We start from the raw sequence: 21,211 nt of genomic DNA, 5'->3' as shown, positions 1-21,211 counted from the left end.
CACAAGACTCATGAGACTGCTAGAGCGCAGTAATTACCATGCTCCAGCAGGCTCAGTTTATCTAACTGATAAAGTTGTTTTTGATATCCAGATTTAGTTATGATGCAGCAATTAATAAAGTCTGCTCCACTGTAATTACAGTGCATTGGAGCAGCCTCCGTGCTCATGTATAGGCACCCAAAGATACTAAATTTAATGAGCATTAGAAAAGGTACATTAAATGCATGTGTAGAAGCACCCATTCAGAGCAGACACAATTTTCAGAGAATTTAGCCTCTAACAAACCCCAACTGAGCATGTGCAGATTCCTTTTCAGAGACATACAGATTTGTTTACTTTTAGGTGGATTTTTAGAGGGATGGGGGTAACATGTCCCCCCACTCCAACTCCAAAGCTTGGAGGCAATGAAATGGTTTTTCATTGAAATGTTCGTAAAAATATTTTAACATTAGATAACAATATTTTTAACAAATTCCATTCTCTTAAATAGATGGTCTGTTTTTGCTTATATTTTGCAGAAAAACTCAGCTTGAGGCAAAGAGCCAGCATGGAAAATTTATGCTCAAATATTTGCATTTGGCAAAGTTATAAGGAGCTGAAAGCAGAATACTATTCTTCTCTTGTATACTTCATTTCCCCCTCTACACATCATTAATGTGGCAGAGCCAGACAACTGCTTTATTGTTGATGCTTGCCAGGTCCTCATTCTGGATGTGCAGGTATGCTGCACATGTGAGGAGGTGGGCAGCAGTCTGTAGTCTATCACCACACTCACATAATGGACTGTCAGAATAGCAGAATAGTATGATGGATAGTGTTAGAAAAATGTAACTAGCACTTCACTGACAGCTCCACCTACAGTTCACAAATACAATAAATACATATACTTTCTCCTAAGCCTTTATTAGGTTTGAAATTTTCGACATCAAAGTAAAGCATTTTCTTACTTTTTCAGCTAGCAAGAGAGTTATGTTCTGCTGTTGTCTGTTCTTGAAACTTTCATAAAGTTGGAGTAATCTAGCAGCTAACACATGCTCTCGATCAAAAAGAGGATGGTGGGTGAAAAATAAACTTGATATATTGAGATCTAATTGATAACGCTGTTTTTGATATCCAGATTTACTTATGATGCAGCTTTCCCGTTCAGGTTGCATTGCCTATTTTTGAAACAATAGTAGGCCTTTATGTTATGTAGCTTATGTATTTTATGCAAATACATTTTGCAATGCAGCATTACTTAACGGTAACTGTATTTGTCAGCTGTTTTTTTTTCAAATCCAAACCTTCAAACTCAAAATACAGAGTGATTTTCAGTAATCGCACCTCCAAAGGAGAAGTTCTTAACCTTAAACAGCAGCTTGGATAATTTCTAATTATAAAGCCAGCCTCTGGAAAAAACAACAACATAGCTTCGCTCTCACAGAGGACAATTAACAAGAAATAAGCTTATAATTTATCAACTTAATAAGAATAGCGTTTTCACTAATATAATGCTAGGAGTCAAAACTCAAAGGACTTTAAGAAAACTGGATGTCACCACCCCCGTTTTTAAAGATGGATAAAATGAGGCAAGGGAGTTTAATAATGTGTCCAAGATCCCCCAGTTAGTCAACAGTAGAGCCAAGAACAGAACACAGTCCCTTATCCTGTATATACAATGTTAAGCTAAAACCAACTACCCTGAAGTTAGGTACCCATATGCTACTAACTGCCATAGCTGGGCTAAATGATTTAACAACTGTGCAGATATTTGTAAGCTAATGCCTCAACCTTCCCTTCTTGGCTGAAGAGGCAGGGAGTTCCACAATGGTATTTATGTGACAAGTCTGCAATATTTTGAAGCAAAATACATAGAAGTTAGAGTGCAAAATACAGATCTCCTTTATCAAGCAGCAAAGGGAAGCAGATGCGTGCCTGGGGCACAGGGACAGTGGCAACCACCAATTGATGCAGCAATCATGATTGTGATTGTGCAGCTGCTGACAGCAGCCTTTTTTTGCCCCCTCAAGTCAACACCCAAAGCTGTTGCCCTGTTCACTCTGCCCTAGTTATGCCACTGCCTTTAACTCAACTGGTAAAGCTACAAGGCAGTACCACCTCAGCAACTAGTTTCATCAGTGGATTGAAATAAGAGCCAAAGTACTCTATAGTAAGTAAGAATAGTTCTACACTGTGTCCTCAGTGCTAGAAGGTGATGCAGAGCTCTTGTATTAGCAGCTGTAAGAATGTTATTAAATACTAGGGCTGTGTGAAGCTTTGGTCCCTGATTCAATTTGGCAGAGATTCAGCCCAATTCAGTGGCCAAATCCCTGAATCTGAACTGAATCAGGAGACCCTTTAATCTCTCTGAATCGCAACAGAACCCTCCAAATCAATTTGGAGAGATTTGGAAAGATTTGGTGATTTGGACATAGACACAGCTTTAAAATGTTTTTTCTACATACCTCTAGCTAGCAGGCAGCTGAGATGCTGGGGCACATGGAGTGCCCCACAAAAGCATGGGGGGCTCCCCAGTGCACATGGCAGCAGATCCAGAAGCACTTCTGGTTCGCTTCTGGGTCTGTCGGAGGGCGCACTGGGGGGTCCTCCCAAGTCTCCCCAGCTCAGTGATTGGTGCCTCCTGGGTTTCAGGGGGCACCCAGGGTCCCCCATGGCCAATCATTGAGCTAGAGGGGCAGGGGGGCCAGCACGCTCCTTGGTGGACCTGAAAGTGGACCAGAAGTACTTCCAGTCCACTTCTGGGTTTGCCACCAACGACATGGGCCCTCCACCCCCACACACTTCTGTGGGACACTCCATCCACCCCAGCATCACAGCATTCATGAGCTGCACCTGGTACCTCAAAGTATGTAGAAAAAATATTTAAAGCTGTGTCTACATCTGAATCAGCACTGAACCTTCAGATTCAGATTAGGCCAAATCAAATCAGGAACAGTGATCCGAATCAACTAATTGAATCACTGTCCCCAATTTGGGCTGAATACAAATTGAATAGGGCCTATTTCAAACACCCCTGCTAAATACTTGAATATACTTGAATATAAATTCTGTTGATTCTTTGTGACAAGATGTAGGTGTGGCCCTATGGTCAGAGAAAATGAAAGGTAGAGACATAAGATCTTGAAAGAACTTCTAGAAAACTATCAGGTTTAGGGAGAAAGTATAACCTGAAGCTTGTTACTATAAAGCTAACTCAAAGGAAAGAGTCAATTTCACCAACACTGTATACTTTAACTTTACCTGTAGCTGGCTGCAACCACTACAGGCTTAAAGAAATCAAAAGTATAACTTAAATAGCACACTGGAATGAAACTAATCCTGAAAGAATTGTTTTTATATGTTTAAGAAAAAGTGAAAAGATCTTAATTTCAATTATATACTGCACATCCTTACTATGCAGAAAGTTCTTTTTTTTTTTCCCAGTGAGTGATGAACAATCTATCAGTAATACCAAACGATGACATCTAAATCAAATGGTCTCCATACTTTTATGTTCCCAACATTTAGATTCATGCTCCAAAACAGGTACCAGTAGTATAACTAGGGGTGGACAAGTGGGACACTTGCCTTGAGCCTAAATTTAGAGGTGTCAGAATGGGAGCTTGTGCTGCATGGATTGCTGAAGCCCTAAGCTCCTGCTGTGTCAGAGGCCTCAGCCAGGGTGCAGCAACCCCATCCTGCCTAATAACAGGAACCATAAGCCCCTGCTGTATTGTTTGCTGCACCCAGGACACAGTGACCCCCACCACAGCATTGGGACCCAGGGCCCCTGAGTCTCCTCAGAGGTGAGGTAAAGCTTGCTCAGAATCATCCTCCCTCCATACAACATCCCCCCTCTACTCTGCCCAGGGCACCAAAATAATCAGTTACACCACTGACAAGCAACATCTTGTTTAATAGCATCTAATGAAATATTCTGCCCTACAAATACCAGCTCATGATTTTTGTAGCATTACATATTTAAAAGATTCTTGAATAACAATAGCGATAAAAAAAAAAGTGCTAACCTTTTTGTATAAGGTCTTTAATTCTGAGCCATATTTAATTGGAATTTTTTTCCTGACATTTGGTGACTGTTTGATTGGAGAAGGTAATGAAAATATTTGTCCACTTTCATCAAACCAGCCTCTTCTCTTGTTTTAAATATTTTAGAAAAACAATATGAAACATCATAGTCTAAATTATTACATTAACTTTTTATTTTATTTTCATAGAGCACTATTAGCTACTGATAGAACAATAAACTTACCCCTTCTTCTTTAAGAAGGCGATTTTCCATTTTGTTATAACTTCTCGTACAAATTTCTGGTTTTCTTGGAATATAAAATCCTTCATCTTCTAAGACACGTGGCATAATTTCTTTTGGTAGTTTACAACTGTGAACCACTGAGAACAATTAAAATATTAAACAAAATAAAAAGGATATTTAATAACATAGACAAATAGACATATATATATCAAAAGACTAAATGTAACCCATGATTCTAGTTTTACTACTACTGTGAAGTTACTGCACACAGTAAGTAATAGAACTCAAGCAATTTCTAGTACAGTTGAAATAGTCTTGAGAGACTGTTCCCAATAGGGTTAAGTCCTCACTTGAACTGTCTCTTACTCTTCTTAAGTAAATGTGGGTGCAATAGGTTGGGTTAAAAGCTTCTTGAAATTTGCAGCTCTAGGGTGCAGACAAAAGTGCAGCTCCTGGCTATAAGTCAGAATGATTTTTGCAAAGCGTTCTGAGTTACAACGTTATCCCAGACCAAACAGAAGTTCACTGTTGGTTCAAGGGGGGAGGGGGATCTAGCTTTGGCTGGGAGCCCGCAGCCAAGTACCCATAGCAAAGGCCAGTGCTCTCTGCCAGTGATGGCTGTTTTCAAAATGGGAGGGAGGAAAGGCAGTGGAGGAAGCTCATTCCTGGGGCTCCCCAGCTGGTGCTGAAGGGTGCGGTGGATGAATTGGAGCCCCCCACCTCAGGGAGAGGGGGGAGGCTGCAGTACAGCAGTCCTACCCTCCAGGGGTGGCTGAAAAAAAAACAGACTGAACTCCCTCTGCCCCCTTTCCACACTCCCATTCTGAAAACTGCAACAGGCTGGAACTCAGTGGACATTAGTTACAAAAGATGCTACATTTTATAACATCTTTATCTGATACCTCATACAATGAGATCAGATTTTCACCCAATTGGCCATTTTTAAAGCTATTTGCAACTGTGAACTTGTGTTTAGTCACAGCTATAGACTTCCTGTGGCCAGATCAGGCAAAAATTGACACTTTTGTTTGCACCCTTAATAACTGACTGTCATATAAGGTACCTCTAAGAAACAGTTGAGCATGTTTCCAAAACATAGGCAAATCTAAAAGGTTACATCTGAGCTGTAGCCAACATAGTGGTTTAACTGGGTTACAGTCACCTACAGCATACTCTCAACCTATAGCATACTCCCAACACAAACCTACACTACCTATAGTATACTCCCAACACAAAACTTGATTTAAAACAGCATTTGCTTTAGAATACTTAAATTACCATGTTTCCTCAAATAAAACCCGTGCCATTTTTTACCAAAACAGGCTGGTGAAACTTGAGGTGCATACCATATGCAATAAAACCAGATCCCTATGGTCCAGAAGTCTGGTGGCAGGAGAGCTGTGGCAGCATTGTAATACATGTGTATGTATTTACAGCATCTGTAAATACATACACATGCAGAGTTCAGATTAATAATAATCTTGGAACAGAATTTTTAGACACATCTGCCTTTAAAGAACCTATTTTGTATTTCTTTTGTTGGTGAGCTCAAGACATGGGTGACTGGTTCCACCTTAGTCAGGAGGGGCATGTACCCCCTCCAGTGACCAGTCAGCCACTGTGAAGGGGTTCCCATGCAGCCAATCTCACCGGGGGGGATGGTCCCCCTGTGACCAATTGTACCAACCGGGAAGTGGCCACAGCGCTTCATCCAGTGCTCCTGCTCCCTGGCCACTGCTCACAGGGGCGACACTGGTGCTCCTGCCTCCCCCCATGCCGTCAACTAAGCAGGGTGCACAACCTGTCAGGCAGTGCCCCAGTGCTCCCAAAGGGTGCACATGCTCCCACATACACACCCTACACGTTGCCACTGACTCAAGAGCAACCAGTTTTCTAAATTATCCCCAGCTTCCTCCTACCCCATGTTGTCAACTTCCCTTGAGCAATTTCCCTCAAGCTGTGAAAGGGTTCCCAAGCTAGAATTACAAAAATTTTAGAGTTATATTTAAAGCAGATAAAACAGTATATGGTTCAGAACAGATGGTTAAAATGTACATGCTATAAATCAGAACATTTAAAAGATAGATGGGAAGAATTAACTATCAGATGCTTTCCCAGCATGACAATTTACAACAACAAAAAAATTATACCTGGGTGTAATATAATTTTTGGTATGTGCAAAATTTAGTTTATCTTACAACCTGAAAGTACCAGACTAGAGATATTTGTCAGAACTGCTTATATTCTATTTGCATGCTGGATGCAACATAAATCTGAAAACTTTATTTAACTTCTAACAATGGGTCATACAACAGTGCTTGCACATACAACTAAATAGCAATACACATTAGGGCTGTGCAAAGCTTCGGGTGGTGATTCAATTCGGAGGAGATTCAGCCTGATTTGGTGGCCAAATCTCTGAATCTGAATCGAATCAGGGGACCGATTTAAAGGTCCAAGTTGATTCAAAGCTCTCCAAATCTTCTGAAAAGATTCAGAGAGCTTTGATGATTTGGGCAGTACCCAGTGGCTGCAGCACACAGCTGCAGCTGACTCCAAGCTGACTCCAAACAGGGAAGGGGAGGGGACCATGGGGGGACTCCTGCCAGCTCCCTTGACCCTCCCACATGGCTGCCCCCCCCATCCCAGCTCCCGGTACTTTAAAAAAAAAAGTCCTGGTGCTCACTGGGTGCTGCCGGGCAGGGGGGAATCTCCACTGCCCCCCACTGCTCCACGCTGAATGGGGAGCTCTGCGTTATCCCCCGGCCCTGCCTTGCTCCCCTGACCACCCCCACAGATGCCACATCCAAGCCAGCTCCAGCCCTTTGAGAAAAAAAGCTGAGAAAAGCCCCAGGACTCACCGCTCCTGCAGCAGCCTTGGGGCTTTGGGGGCTTGTGCAGAGCCCCCACGTGACATGAAGCAGTGGGAGGCAGCAGGGATTGCCCCCAACTGGTAGAAGCGGTGAGTCCAGGTTTTCAGGTTTTTTTCCCTTAAAGAGCCAGAGCTTACCAGGAGGGGCACCCACTGAGGGGGCTGGGAGAGCAAGGGGGAGGTCGGGGATTCATGCAGAGCCCCCTACACAGTGTGGGGTAGCAGGGATCGCCCCCCACCCGGCAGCACCCGGTGAGCACAGGGACTTTTTTTTTTTTTTTAACAAGTGCCAGGAGCTGGAGCAGCCATTGCTGGGCTGGGAGAGGGGCAGGGGATGGGCCTGGCTGATTTGGAGATTCAGAGATTCAGCTGCTGCTCCAAATCAGATTCGGCCAAATTGAATTGGGACAGTGATTCAAATCACCAGATTGAATTGGGACAGTGTTTCGAATCACCTAATTGAATCACTGCCCCCTGAATTGACCAAATCTGAATCCAAAGCACTTCACACAGGCCTAATACACATGCTATTTTTCTAAAATTTAATCATTTCCAGTTTTTATTTCAGCCGTATAATACCTGGAGAACTGCTTGGCACAAAAAGATATTCCCATTGCTTTTTACTCTGTAATTTTTTGCATTCATACTCAGCAGGTTTTACTTCAAGCAACTCTGGCAATAAACTTTCTTCTTTTTTGTCAAGGAGAGGACAGCTTTGATCATTCAAGTCTGCAAGGTTTTGATGATTCTCCTTTGACTTCTGCAGTTTAAGAAGAAAGTTTATTTTATGCACAAAAACACTGAGAGAGAAATATCCGCATTCACATATAAAAATCACTAGATAAATAAATCTATCATTGCCAAAATAAAAACAGATCTATCTATTATCCCAATCATCATGCTTCCTGCCATGCCACATATTCCTAAGTTCCTAAATACAACTATATCTATTTATTTGAAAGAACTGAGCAGGGATCACTCTTGTCTTTTAAACAATGGTTGAAGGAGGAGCTAATTGTGTGCAGAGGAGGATCCAGAAGGATAACAGTAGCACAGTCACTCCCTCTTTTCAGATCACACCCAAGAAACAGCAGGCTGAGACTTTTTAAAGTTCCCAAAGTAGGTAATAATTCCTACTTACAACATGTTCCCTCCCATTTCGTATTTCACTACCCACCACTACCATTATCCCCAGTTGACCTGGGGTGGGGGGAGCTCCAGAGCCATTTCTTCCCCTCTTCAGATGGGCTGTACAGGGAGTGGGCCTCATCTGGGAACAGCAGCTGGTATGTTCTGCCTCCCCAACTGGTCCCTCAGGTGTTCCCTGCTAGCCTGGGAGCAGGCTCCATTAGAATTCTTTTACAACCGAAAATGACAATAAGGTAGGATTCACTTATTTTAGTCAAGAAATGATTAATGGTGACTTCTTAAGACTACTGTATATTGTATAGAGCTCAGGTATTGACACCATTCAACTCAGATCTCCTGTTCTTACTATAAAATTATTATGCAAGAGATAGGCACCACCACCATCAGTCATTTAAGTACCAACCTTCTCAGTGCTTTGGCTCCTGATTGGAAGAATGCACCTGATGTGTAGGCTCAAGTCAAGTGCCTAAGTTCTACAGTGGTACAGGAATTCATACATACACATCCCTGCATCTAGTTAGTTCTATTAGCTAGTTCTATGCAATCCCGTGCTCAGCCCCTAAACATCTGAATATGTCCTTGAAGGTACCTAATTCTCCCAATTCACTATATAAAGATCACAGACATTTGGTTCATACTCCTGGGGCAAGACACCTGTTATTTAAATAAACTGAAGCCTATGTGAAGGTACTTTTGGGATATCTGATATGAATCTGGCCAAAGAATGTTATCCTGAGAAGCTTTTAACCAAATTTTTAAAAACAAAAATGTGATCAACAATACATTTTTGGAGGATTACGGAAAAAGGGACTCATGAACTAAGAGAAGATACAATAAAGTTTCTGGAAGGAAATGTTGTATTTTATTTTACAGGTATAAATTATATGTAACAAAAATCTAAATTATGAAATTAACTTTTAAAAAGAATATTTAACTATTCTGTGTACAATGACTTGCAATATAAGCACAACAAAAGAAAAAAATTACTGAAAGCTAGCTCACTGAAGTAAATGTTAAGGATTGTAATCACTAATAGATTGCTAAAAGATGGTAGAATTAAATGAATTAAAACAAAAGGAGGGGAAGATTATAAACTGAGATGTTCAAAGAATTAGCAGACTTCCATGAGAGAAAAAAGAAGGAAAATACTAAACCTGGTTAATGTTTTCATCCAAAATGGTTAATTCTGAGTTTTCTTCACCAGTTGTCATAAAAAATGTAAAACCTTCATCTGATACAATTTCTTTCTAAGGAAAACAAGTATGAACACAAGTCTTCAGCAATCATTATTGTTCCATAAGTAGGCAGTATTTGTTTTCAGCTTTAGTAGCCTAAAACTATCTTAACTTTCAGTAACATGCAATAGATATGGACAGAACTAGTATCTTTAATTCGCAGCTCAGCACATAGGCAGCAAGAAGCAAAGCCAACCGGCTTGGAGAGCCGCATGAAGCTGGTAAGTTTGATGTGGTGGAAGAGGAGGGGGGAGGGAAGGGGTGTTGGGGGGCAGATCAAGGCCCCCACAGTGAGGGAGGAGTGGGTGTGGGGTTGGGGTTGAGGCTGGGGCACGGGCTGGGACAAGCGCTGCCCAACAAGGGCGGGGTAGGAATGGGACAGAGCTGCAGCTCGTCCAGAGGATGGTGGGAGAGGGGAGTGGCTCCCACCACTGTGTACCACTTGTCCAGGAGCCACTGGTCTGGTGGCTCATCGGGCACTCCCCTTACCCACCACCCACCTGGATGGAGTAGTAAAGCATCCAGAGGCCAGTATGTATGCAAGAAAGCCAGTCAGTTAAAACGTAAATTGAGGTGGTCAGAAAGTGAGAGATAGGTGGGAGTTGGGGGATGAATGTAGCTGCAGTCAATGGACTGGAGGGGAGGAAGCAGGAATGAGGGAATGAAAATACGACCTGCCTGACATCTGGAAATATGGTAACCCTATACCATGACAGTGCTTGAGCATGCCCCCCTGGAGAAAGACTCAGAGCAGTTTCATTGGTACATTTCCAAGTTTAGAGCACATGAAAGGGAGCAAGGAGACTGGGAAAAGATGCTTACTGGCCTTCCTGCCTGGCCATGCTACCACCCCAAAACCCTAAGTGTTCTTAGATACACTAATTCCACACAGAATGAACTTCAGTGCAGATAAATGTACAGTAATTCATCTTCTTAGGGAAGAATTACCAGATGCAAAGATTCAAAACAGAAGCTAACTAGCTAGGTATTAGCATTGTAGAGCAGGATCTGGGAGTTTTGTTGGATCATAGACTCAATATCAATAGCAATGTGATGCAGTGACAGGAAAACCAAACGCATTTTTGGGCTACATTAACAGAAGTGCTAGGTGAAATATATGGGAGGTGACAGTGCTCCTCTTCTCATTGTTGATTATGCCTCATTTAGACTAGTAGCGTGCATAGATCTGGGCTCCCCATTTTCAGAAGAATGTAGAGAAACTGTATAGGGCTCAGAGGCAGGTTGAAAAGAAAGCTTTCCAAAGAGATGTTGAGAAAAGTAGATATATTTAGTTTGGTGAAAAGGAGATTAGAGGGGAAGGGGAGTACATGGCAACAGTTTTCAAATATTTGAAAATAAAGAAAAAGAGAACAACTGTTAGACCTTGCCATAAAAGGCAGGACACAAAACAATGTCCTTAAATTGCAGCAAAGCAGATTTAGACTAGATATGAGAAAAAGCTTTCTAACCCTTAGAATAAGGCAGTGGACCAAGACTGTCTAGGGAAGTTGTGCGATCTCCTTCACTGGAAGTTTTCAGGAGATGACTGGTAGGGCTGTGTGAAATTTTGCCAGTGTTTTGTTGTAAAGCTGTTTCAATGCATTTTGAGCTTGAAGCAGTGAAATAGAAACAAAACAAAAGCCTTTGAAACAGTTTTGAAACAAAACAAGGGCACTGAAAATGTTTTGAAAGTTTCAACACATTTCAAGTTTCAAAGCTGGGTTTACTTGGTTTCAGCACCAGTCCCAGCTGGCAGCAGCAGCCTCCTGTCGTCCGGCACAGATCCAGGGTCTGTGTGCCCTGGGAGGATTCTGGCACAGCCCCCAGCCCTCCTGGTAGTGCAGGCCCCTGGATCTGTGCCCTTTGGATTTGCATGCTGGATGCCAGCACTGGTCCCAGCTGGCAGAAGCAGCTTCCCGTCATCCGGCAGGCAGATCAGGGGCCTGCCCACACCCCTGGCAGGGCTCTGGGGCCGTGCCAGACTCCTCCCAGGGTGCAGGCCCCCGATCTGCCTGCTGGATGATGGGAAGCTGCTGCTGCTGCCTAGGACTGGTGCTGGGTGCAGCCTGCAGCCAGCGCCAGGAAGGTTGGTGCTGCCGCTGGGTCCAGGCAGCAGAACCAGCTTCCTGTCATCCAGCAGGGAGATCGGGGGCCCTCATCTCCAGGAGCAGTTTGGCACAGCCCCGCAGCCCTCCCGGCAGTGCAGGCCCCCAGATCTGCCAGCCAGATGACAGGAGGCTGCTGCCGCCGGCAGGTGACAGGAGCTTTGCTCGTCAACACATTGAGGTGCAGTTTCCTAGAAATCTCTGCACCTATCTCCTTGAAACTTGGCAGGCTTCATGCCCTAAGAAGGGGCTACCATCCCTACAAGTTTCATCTGAATCAGGCAAGAAATGACAAAGTTTTAGGCATTTTCATGATTCCCCATTATAGCCTATGGGCAAAACATCAAAACAGCGTCAAAACAGTGAAACAGTTTCGATGAAACAAAGTCCGCTTTGTGCTTCAAAGTCCGCTTTGTGCTTCAAAACTAAATGAAACTCAAAATGAAACACTGGTCCATCGAAATGTCAAAATGGAAGTCGAAGCAGAACGGTGCTGTTCCACACAGCTCTAGTGACTGGGTAAGTGTGGGTCAATGATATTTTAGGAGTAGCAGTCCTGAATTCAAAAAGGGGGTTGGACCATATGACACTCAAAGTCCATTCAACCCTATCAATCTGGCTCAAGTCCTTGAAATTCTCCCCCCTAGCCCAGCCTGTCTCTCATCCAAGTACACCTCAATTTAAATCTTCACTGACTGCCTATCTTGTATACATACCATCCCAGCCTCTGGCTTCTTTACTTTTCATTCTATCCAGGAAGAGCACACACCAACTGCAGACACTTACTCAGCCTGGCTAAGGGTTTTTAAACCTGAAATCTTGCTTCAAAAATTTTTTTCAGACAGAGCGCAGCAGTGGTCAGCTCTAGTGGCCCCAGCTCCCAGGCAGCATACAGCAGTCTGGCACGGGGCAGCCGCTGCATGGGTGCCAAGTGGAGGGGGAGGGTTCCCCACTGTCCCCCGTGCTGTGCAGGGGGCCTCTGCCACAAGCCCTCAGAGGCCCCTGATTGCCACTGCCAGAGCTGGTGAATGTAGGGCTTTTTTTCTTCTTCTTTTAAAGCTCTGAAGTCATCGACCACAGGAGCAGTAACTGGGGCCTCAGGGTGCTCATGGCAGAGCCCCGCCTTGTGCAGTGCGGGGCAGCAGGATTCACCTCCCCCTTTGTCTGGCACCCACATGGCAGCTGTCACACTGTGCAAGTGCATCACATCTCAGCAGGGTGCCACATGCTGCCTCGGAGATGAGGCGGCACCAGCAGTCAGTCAGAGGCCAGCAGCACTCAGCCTCAGCAGCCCCAGCTCCCAGACTGCACATGGTAGCCTGCCATACAGCACTGTACCATGGGGCAACTGCTGCGAGGGTGCTTAACAGGGGGAGTGATCCTTGCTGCCCCCACGGCCCCACGCTCTGCAGGGGGATCGCCCAGAGCCCCTAATCACCACTCTTGCAGCCAGTAAATGCGGGGATTTTTTTAAGTGCCAGGACTAGGCTGGCGCTGGGCAGGGGCTGGGGCTGGGGCTGGGCAGGGCAGCCATGGGGGCTTCTCCCGTGACTCCCCCCACCCAGGGAGAGGCAGGCACAGCTGTGCCACCCAGCTGTGCCTGCCTCTCCCCGGCCAATCCAAATCACCAAATCTCTCCAAATCAGCACCAAATCTTCTGAAGCTGATTTGGCCGAATCGATTCAGGACTGTTATCCAAATCTCCTAATAGAACCTCCTGATGCCTCCAGACCTCAGGTTGGGGAGGACTAGGTTAGAGAGCTTCTGGAGGGGCTGGGGTTCCAGATGCTCCCCACCCCAGGGTGTTGAGGGAGCTAGCTGGGGTTATTGCAGGGTCCTTGGCACGGCTTTACGAGAGCTCGTGGTGCTCGGGCCGGATGCCAGATGACTGGAAGATAGCTAACGTGGTCCCCATCTTCAAAAAAGGGAAGAGAGAGGACCTGGGCAATTATAGGCCCATCAGTCTTACCTCAATCCTAGGGAAACTCTTTGAGAAGATCCTCAAGGAGCACATCTGTGATGGGCCAGCTTCAGGGATGATGCTCAAGGGCAACCCGCATGGTTTCATTAGGGGCAGATCATGTCAGACCAACCCGATTGCCTTTTATGATCAGGTCACAAGGGCAATGGATGCAAGTGTCACCATGGACATAGTCTTTCTAAACTTCAGCAAAGGCCTTTGACACCGTCTCCCACCCCATCCTCATTAAAAAACTAGGCGACTGTGGCATTGATGCCTACACAGTCAGATGGATTGCAGATTGGCTCAAGGGTCATACTCAGAGGGTGGTGGTGGATGGGTCATATTCAGCCTGGGGGGAAGGGGGCAGCGGAGTCCCCAAGGGCTCGGTCCTTGGGCCTGCGCTGTTCAATTTCTTCATCAGTGATTTGAACGACAGGGTGAAATGCAACCTGTTTAAATTCGCTGATGATACCAAAATTTGGGGTGAGGTGAGCATGCTAGTAGGGAGGGAAAGATTGCAGCAAGATCTAGATAGGTTACAGGAGTGGGCTAACACAAACAGGATGCGTTTCAATACTGACAAGTGCAGGGTGCTGCACTTAGGCAGTAGAAACCAGCAGCACGCTTATAGAATGGGAAACTTCCTTCTTGAGAGCGGAGGCAGAAAGGGATCTCGGTGTCATTACTGACTCCAAGATGAACATGGGCCGACAATGCGAGGTCACAGTTGGCAGGGCTAACCGGACCTTGTTGTGCATGCACTGGTGCATCTCAAGTAGAGCCAGGGAGGTGATCCTCCCCCTCTATGCGACGCTGGTCAGGCCACAGCTGGAGTACTGTGTCCAGTTCTGTGTGCCCCACTTCAGGAGGGATGTGGACAACATTGAATGTGTCCAGAGGAGGGCCACCCACATGATCCGGGGACTACAGGGCAGACCCTACAATGAAAGACTGCAAAGACCTAAACCTGTTCAGCCTTCACAAGAGAAGGCTGAGGGGGGACCTGGTGACTGTCTATAAACTCACTAGGGGGGACCAGAAGGGTTTGGGGGAGACACCGTTTCTCCTAGCACCCCTGGCATGACAAGGAATAACGGACACAAATTATTGGAAAGTAGGTTTAGATTAGACATCCGCAAGAACTACTTCTAAGTTAGGGTAGCTAGGAGCCGGAACCAACTTCCAAGGGAAGTGGTGCTGGCTCCTACCCTGGGGATCTTTAAGAAGAGGCTTGAGGCCTACCTGGCTGGACTCATTTGAGCCCAGTTTTTCTCCCGCCCAGGTTGGGGGGTTGGACTTGAAGATCTACAAGGTCCCTTCCAACCCTACTTCTATGATTCTGTGTCACGGGGCGGGGTCCTAAGAGTGGCCATGATCTCTCCTAGTGCCCCGCCACCGTGCCAAGTAGGTGTCAATGCACCCTCGATCTCGCCTGCCACGTCTTTGATGATAAGATTATTAAGGAAGGCTGCCTTTTTATCCTCCTTAGCACGGTACCCCTGACGTACTCCAATCTGTGCCCCATCTATGGTGACTCTATGCACTCCCGCCTCAAGGGCTACGCGTGGCTCCTACCTCCCCTGATACCACGCCCCAAGCCTCTCGGATGTCCCGGACGTTGTTTAGTCAATCTCAGATGGCCTGCGTCCTTACAAATGCTCTCTGGCTTCCCCTTCCTTACAGTCGCCTGCGCTCCCCGCGGACGCTCCCCGGCCTCTCTCACGGCCGAGCCCACACCAGGCCTTCTCTCGCGATTGGGCCTTCGCTCACGACCCTGTCTGCACTAGGGTCTAACCTCATGATTAAGTCCTAGGCGCGCGCCCTCCCTGGGGCATCTCAGCTGTGTGCCCTCCCTGCGCTCCGCCCACACTGGGGCATATCTCCGCATTTGGGGCTCAGGTGGCCGTAGCCGTGCCTGGCCCCTAAATCCCCCGCTGTGGATCTACAACTCCTGTGGGCTCAGGCGGCCTCGGCCTTACTTGTCCCCCCCAATCCACTCTGCCCCTTCGCAGGGCTGGGAACAATGCCCCCTTAATGCTGTGCCCTCTCTGGCACCGGGGTCTCCACACCACTGTGGAGCCCCACTGAGGCCTCCTCCAACCACTTATAGCCTCTCCCTCTCCTCTGGTGTAACAACCAAAAGCAATAACATAAGCTAATTGGCTGCAACTCAAAGATAAGCCTCCTGGCTAAAATGCGAGCTTTAAACCATCAGGCTATTTATCCTCCCCAAATCCCTACCAGGGCTTCCTCACCCGGTCTCCTTGCATGGAAGCTGTTCTGGCCATCAGGCTTCTCTACTCTGCCTGCCTCAACAGAGCTCTGACTTCCTCGGCTGCCAGAGGGGAACTGCCTCTGGCTTCAGCCTGGCTTGTTTATATAGGCCAGGCCCTGCCCCCTTCTGGTCAGCTGACCAAACTGCGGTTGCCCTGGCAACCGGCACCTGTCCTTCTTTCTAGGAGCAGGGCACTTTAATGCCCCGCGACACTATGAATCAGTGTCCTCTGAATCAGCCAAATCTGAATCAAATACTTTCCTATTTTCACTGCCTAATAGAGAGAGGTAGTTAGCTATGTTAGTCTGAAGTCAAATAGAAACAGGGAATAGATGCACCTTACAGACCAACTCAGAGGCATAAAACAAATGTTCTGTGGGCTGCATCTGGACTGTGGAACCATATGATCTGTCTTGTGGGTCACTGGACTGACCCCACACACTGAGCCTGGCCCTGTGCACCATATATTATGCCCAGGTTGGACACCACACCATACACCCTGCATGCAGCATAGGGGGTAGGTCCAAGTTGCACATGCTGGCTCCAGTACTGGTCAGAACTGAGCTATGCCAGAACCACTGTGAAGAGCCAGTCCAATGGGGTTCCGCATAAAGTGCATGCCCCATGCTGGCCTCATGCCATGTGCAATGCATGTGGCCAGTCCAGCCCTGCATGCCACATGCAGCATGTGTTGGCCCCAGGGCTTGTTGCATACGTGGCACATGGGGCTGGCATGGGGAATGGGCTGCCTGTGATGTGTGGGCTGGACCTAGCAGTGCACATGACACAGGTGGTCTGGGGCACAGGCTGCAGGCTATGCCCTGGACCAATTCCCTGTGCTGCCTGCAGCACTAGGTCCATCCCGTGCACTGAGCTCTACATGCCTCATGCTGGACCCAAGTGCTGTGTGCATAGCAAGCCCCAGGGCTGGCATGTGCTGTGTGAGACATCTGGGCTGGACCCAGTGTACCAGGTGCCACACAGGAGATTGGTCTTGGTCCAACTTGTAAACTAACCTAGTGACCCTCATCTGACCCACAGAGCTGGATAAGTTGGCACCTCTGGACATACTCAATCAGGTCATATATCTGCAGTTCTACTCTATTTCATCCTGGGCTGCCATTTGTTCAATGCAAATGGATTCCACCTCTACCTAGGGGTCAGAACTGGTAGTAATGCCTACTATGGGCTAATGTCAGCTTCAGACACCAATGAGCAAAGTGAAGTTATACAGCACTTTCTAAGTCAAACTTTGGCTCTATTGAAATTATAAGAATTTTGCCACTGATTTCAAGGAGCTAGGATTTCAACTATTATACATAACATTTTGCTCTGTAGAATTAAGCCTTATAAGTAACAAAACAGTGATGAATTGAAAATGTAACATTTGTGTTGCATAGAAAAATTGCAAAAGTCAAATAATGCAAAAATTAACAATTTAACTTACTTGATATATCCACTGTAGTTAATTTAAGTATTATGTACATATTTAACTTAAAAAATGCTGTTTTTTCACTAGCCAGCAATGGTTTAAGCAAGGAATTAATACAAAAGGAATATTGTACACGTGAATGAGAATCTATCACGTATTAAACAGTGATGCTTTCTTCTGACTGAAACGAATATAACATTATTTATTGTTTACTAGATCTGTAAAATATATCATTAACTGAATTTTTTCCCCAAAGTTTTGTATGCTACTTTAGTATCTGAGAGGCTTTTGTCAGTCTATGTTTCTTTTTGCACAATCTAAACAGAGACATTCCATTATACTTATTTTCTATATAAAATAATAAAATTATAAAGAATGAGGAAAATCAAGAATTGAATTAACTTACAGCTTTTACATATCTTGTACACGATTTCTTCTTTTCAAGGAACTCTACCCTGTGCGGTATAGTAGTGGAGTCTTCTAAACTGACTAAATTTTCAGCCTTTCACAACACAAATGGAAAAATATTAGGTTACATATATAATTTAAACAACAAATTACAAGTTTGATCCAAATAATTTATTACCTTGACAGCTTTCAGTTTCTTTCTTACTCTCTCTCGCAATGTTTCAGTTATACTCTTCTGATTTTCTACATTAGCCACATCTAATGCACAAACAGCAAATTTTTAATATTCAAACAATTTTTTTCATATCTGATAGTAGAGGTGCACCGATACATTGGTCCAATATTGGATTGGCACCAATATAAAGAAAATTGTCTGTACTGGAAACCAGCCCGATGCAGCCAATAATTTGTCCGATAAATGCCTGTCCGTGCATGCAGCTGCAGCACAGCATGTAGGCAGTGAGAAGCAGAGCCAGCAGTGTGGAGAGCTGCATGCAGCTGGTAAGTCTGGGTGGTGGAAAGGGAAGGGGATGGGGGAGAGGCATGGCAGGGGCAGATCAAGGCACCTCTGGTGAGGGAGGGTGTGGGACTACAGTTGGGGCTGGGGCCGGGGTTTGTCCAGCTGGGGCCAGGGTCGGCATGAGATGGAGGTACAGCTTGTTGGGGGGTGGCGGGAAGGGAGGGCAGGAGAGGGCAGCTCCCGCCACCACACGCAGCTCGTCCAAGAGGGCACAGGGGAGGAAGAGTGCATGCCCCAGATCTGCGTGGAACAGGCCGGGGTTGGGCTCTTCACAGCCAGGCAGATCCATGGGCACATGCCCCTCCGCGTACCCTCCTGGACAAGCCACATGCAGTAGTGAGAGCCACCCCCACCTCCCTTCCCACGCATCCCTGACCAGCTGCACCTCCACCCCACACCCTTCCAGCCCCAGCCCACAGCTGCAGCCCACACCACGCCATGCAGATCCAGGGGACAACCCCCACCCTCCAATGAGCTGCTTACGGCTCTGTCCCATGCCCTTCCCTGCCCCAGCTGGTCAGCACCTGCCTCTGTCCCAGCCCCATTCCCTCCCTTACTGCAGTGGCCTTGATCTGTTCCCCCTCCTCCTCAAACACCTTCCCCCCATTTCCACCATACCAGACTTAACCAGCTGGATGCAGCTCTTCAAGCTGAAGAGCTATGTATCAGGCTGATATGCCTCCTTAAAAATCAACTATCATATTGGCCCCAAAAATCTCTACCAGTGCAACCCTACCTGATAAGTTTTTCTCTTACGTTTTATTTTGCAGTACACTGTCCATTTACTATCATGTATGTGTAGCAAACAGAATGAGCTTTTCATGAGAAGAGTGATGACCAAGTGGTTTTATAATAAAATATTAGTCACTTACTGCAATTCATAGTTTTAATCCTGTGCATCTGAAACGCACACACACTCAAAATCAAATTTTTATACCAACTTCTAACATTACACACAATAAAAGCTAGCACAACCTTAAGTCCGTGCTTGTTATCAAGATCATACATATACTGTACAAATGCTAGTGTGGGGCATAAGAAACAAGAATTGATGTCCTCTAACTCAGAATCTATTTGAAAATTTGATCCTGAACTTTAACTATATCATGTAATACATTCAGTATCACATGGTTTGTTCAAATCTCTCTTATCTGAAAGAAGTCTGGATGAGAGGGCTGAAATAAATTGAATGCAACAGCTGTTTTCCAGCCCAGATGCTTCCTAGACTCAGCACATGGACTGTCAATGACAGCTATGAGACACGGGACGACTTCTCAGCTGGCTTCCAGGACAATCAACTGGCTTAGTAGGACATATATATTTCCTTGTCATCACAATTTCAACTCCCTCATATTCAAATAAACAACTAGTGTGAGAATAAGACACCTTGACAACAAGATGTCTGGTGGCAGGATTAGATTAAGAGGCAGCAACAAGGGAAAACTTGCCCTACATTTATTAAAATAAATATGTAAAACATTTTTTCGTGTGGCCAAATTGTAATCTAAAGTTACTGTGAATCAGAAGCATTTATGTCACTAATATTAATGTTTCATTAAAGGGTGAAAACAAGTATTTTAATTGAACTACCTTCCTGTAGATTCTGACATACAAGTTCTTCTGTTTGTGATCTATGAACATGTTCATCTCTTTCAGCAAACTGTGCAAAACAAGTAAACAAAGGAAAGGTTTAAATTGTTTTAAAATAAACTGCCAAAATCAGGCATAATTATTTTCTAAACCTACATTTTACAGCAACTATTCGACCCACTATTTGCCACATATTTCATAGTACTTCCTCCTAGCAAATGTGTAATAGATTAGGTACTCACTTTTCCATAAACAATATTCCATAACCAATATTGATAAAGGATACAATAAAATAAAAAGCAGGGTAAGGCAGAAATCATGCCCTTACTACACTGCTTGAAATTTATCTATTGAGAAAAAGAATTCAGTGTTTACTAAAGCTCAACCTCAAATGTATTTTTTCTTAGTTCTATTAGTTTCTATCTTAAATATAAGTAAAAGTATGTTTTGGTGAGTGAATCTTTTATTTTAATGTAGTGTTTAAATTTTAAAAAACACATTAAACCTGACATCAGTATGTATAGGTCACTGATTAGAAACAGAGGACTTTACACATATTGAGGTCCAGCAAGCAATTTTACATAAAGTTCTTACGGCTGATTGTACTCTCATGAAAGGTAACAAGCATTTATCAATTTCACAGGGAACTGATTAAACACTTGAGAAGGGACTCATTTCAGATCAGGTGTTAAGTAATGACACCTAAATGTTCCTATACTGTATCTTCCTCTTGCAATTTCAAATGGTAACAGTGTGATTGTGATAATGGAAGAGAGCACTGCACTGGGCTCGACTCAATATTAAGCTACTGCACCTAAGAAACTGACCAATTGTCTCAAGCCTCAAATAAGCACTCAGAAGAGTCACTGTTTCCAATGTCCTTTCAATGGTGTATACATCAAACAAAAATCTCAACACAGATTTAACTTTTATAGTATGGGTACCAGCTTTCTTTCCATGACACAGCAAGTTTTCCTGTCTAGATGGCCTTAAGAGTTGTCTAGTGCAAGATTCAGCACTTGTCCACCTTAATGAAAACCACTGGGAAACTTGATAGGGGGACCTGTCACTTTTTTCAACCTGCTAAATGGTACCATTTACTCACTTTGTGATATGCCTTGATTGTACTTGACAGAGCATGTCTACACATGCATATTAATGCAATGAAATAAACTCCAGTGCCTGTTAAGTGTGTGCCCAGGACTGCAGCACATTGAGCTAAGCTGGACCAGCCCCAGCTGGCAGGGAGCCTGGAGAGTCATCCTGCCAGCCTGGGGCTGTTCCCCCGGCTCAACATGCTGCAGAAGGGCTGGCTGGGGCATGAGGAAGCTTCAGTGTGGAGCTAGCCAGAGGCAGCCCATGCACTGAAGCACCCTCATGCCCCAGCCAGCCTGGGCAGCATCTATATGTGTG

At 45.2% G+C, this 21,211-nt stretch overlaps 1 protein-coding gene across 1 annotated transcript in view; it reads right to left on the bottom strand.

Moving 5' to 3' along the window:
• The window catches only part of CC2D2B (coiled-coil and C2 domain containing 2B), a 119,054-nt gene that overhangs the window by 87,983 nt on the left and 9,860 nt on the right, over positions 1 to 21,211 (bottom strand). The window contains exons 2-8 of the mRNA XM_090058719.1: positions 19,799 to 19,868; positions 17,867 to 17,946; positions 9,425 to 9,517; positions 7,701 to 7,881; positions 4,246 to 4,386; positions 4,008 to 4,126; positions 948 to 1,157 (exon numbers count right to left, since the gene is read on the bottom strand). Of these exons, the coding sequence (XP_089914845.1) occupies positions 948 to 1,157; positions 4,008 to 4,126; positions 4,246 to 4,386; positions 7,701 to 7,881; positions 9,425 to 9,517; positions 17,867 to 17,946; positions 19,799 to 19,868 (894 nt within the window). The remainder of the gene's footprint in view (positions 1 to 947; positions 1,158 to 4,007; positions 4,127 to 4,245; positions 4,387 to 7,700; positions 7,882 to 9,424; positions 9,518 to 17,866; positions 17,947 to 19,798; positions 19,869 to 21,211) is intronic.

Source organism: Crocodylus siamensis, chromosome 7, assembly GCF_052110815.1.
Source record: "Crocodylus siamensis isolate JL-2025a chromosome 7, ASM5211081v1, whole genome shotgun sequence".
Taxonomy (NCBI): domain Eukaryota; kingdom Metazoa; phylum Chordata; order Crocodylia; family Crocodylidae; genus Crocodylus; species Crocodylus siamensis.
The sequence above is the reverse complement of the archived record's forward strand: the minus strand, read 5'-3'. Positions and strand labels throughout refer to the sequence as shown.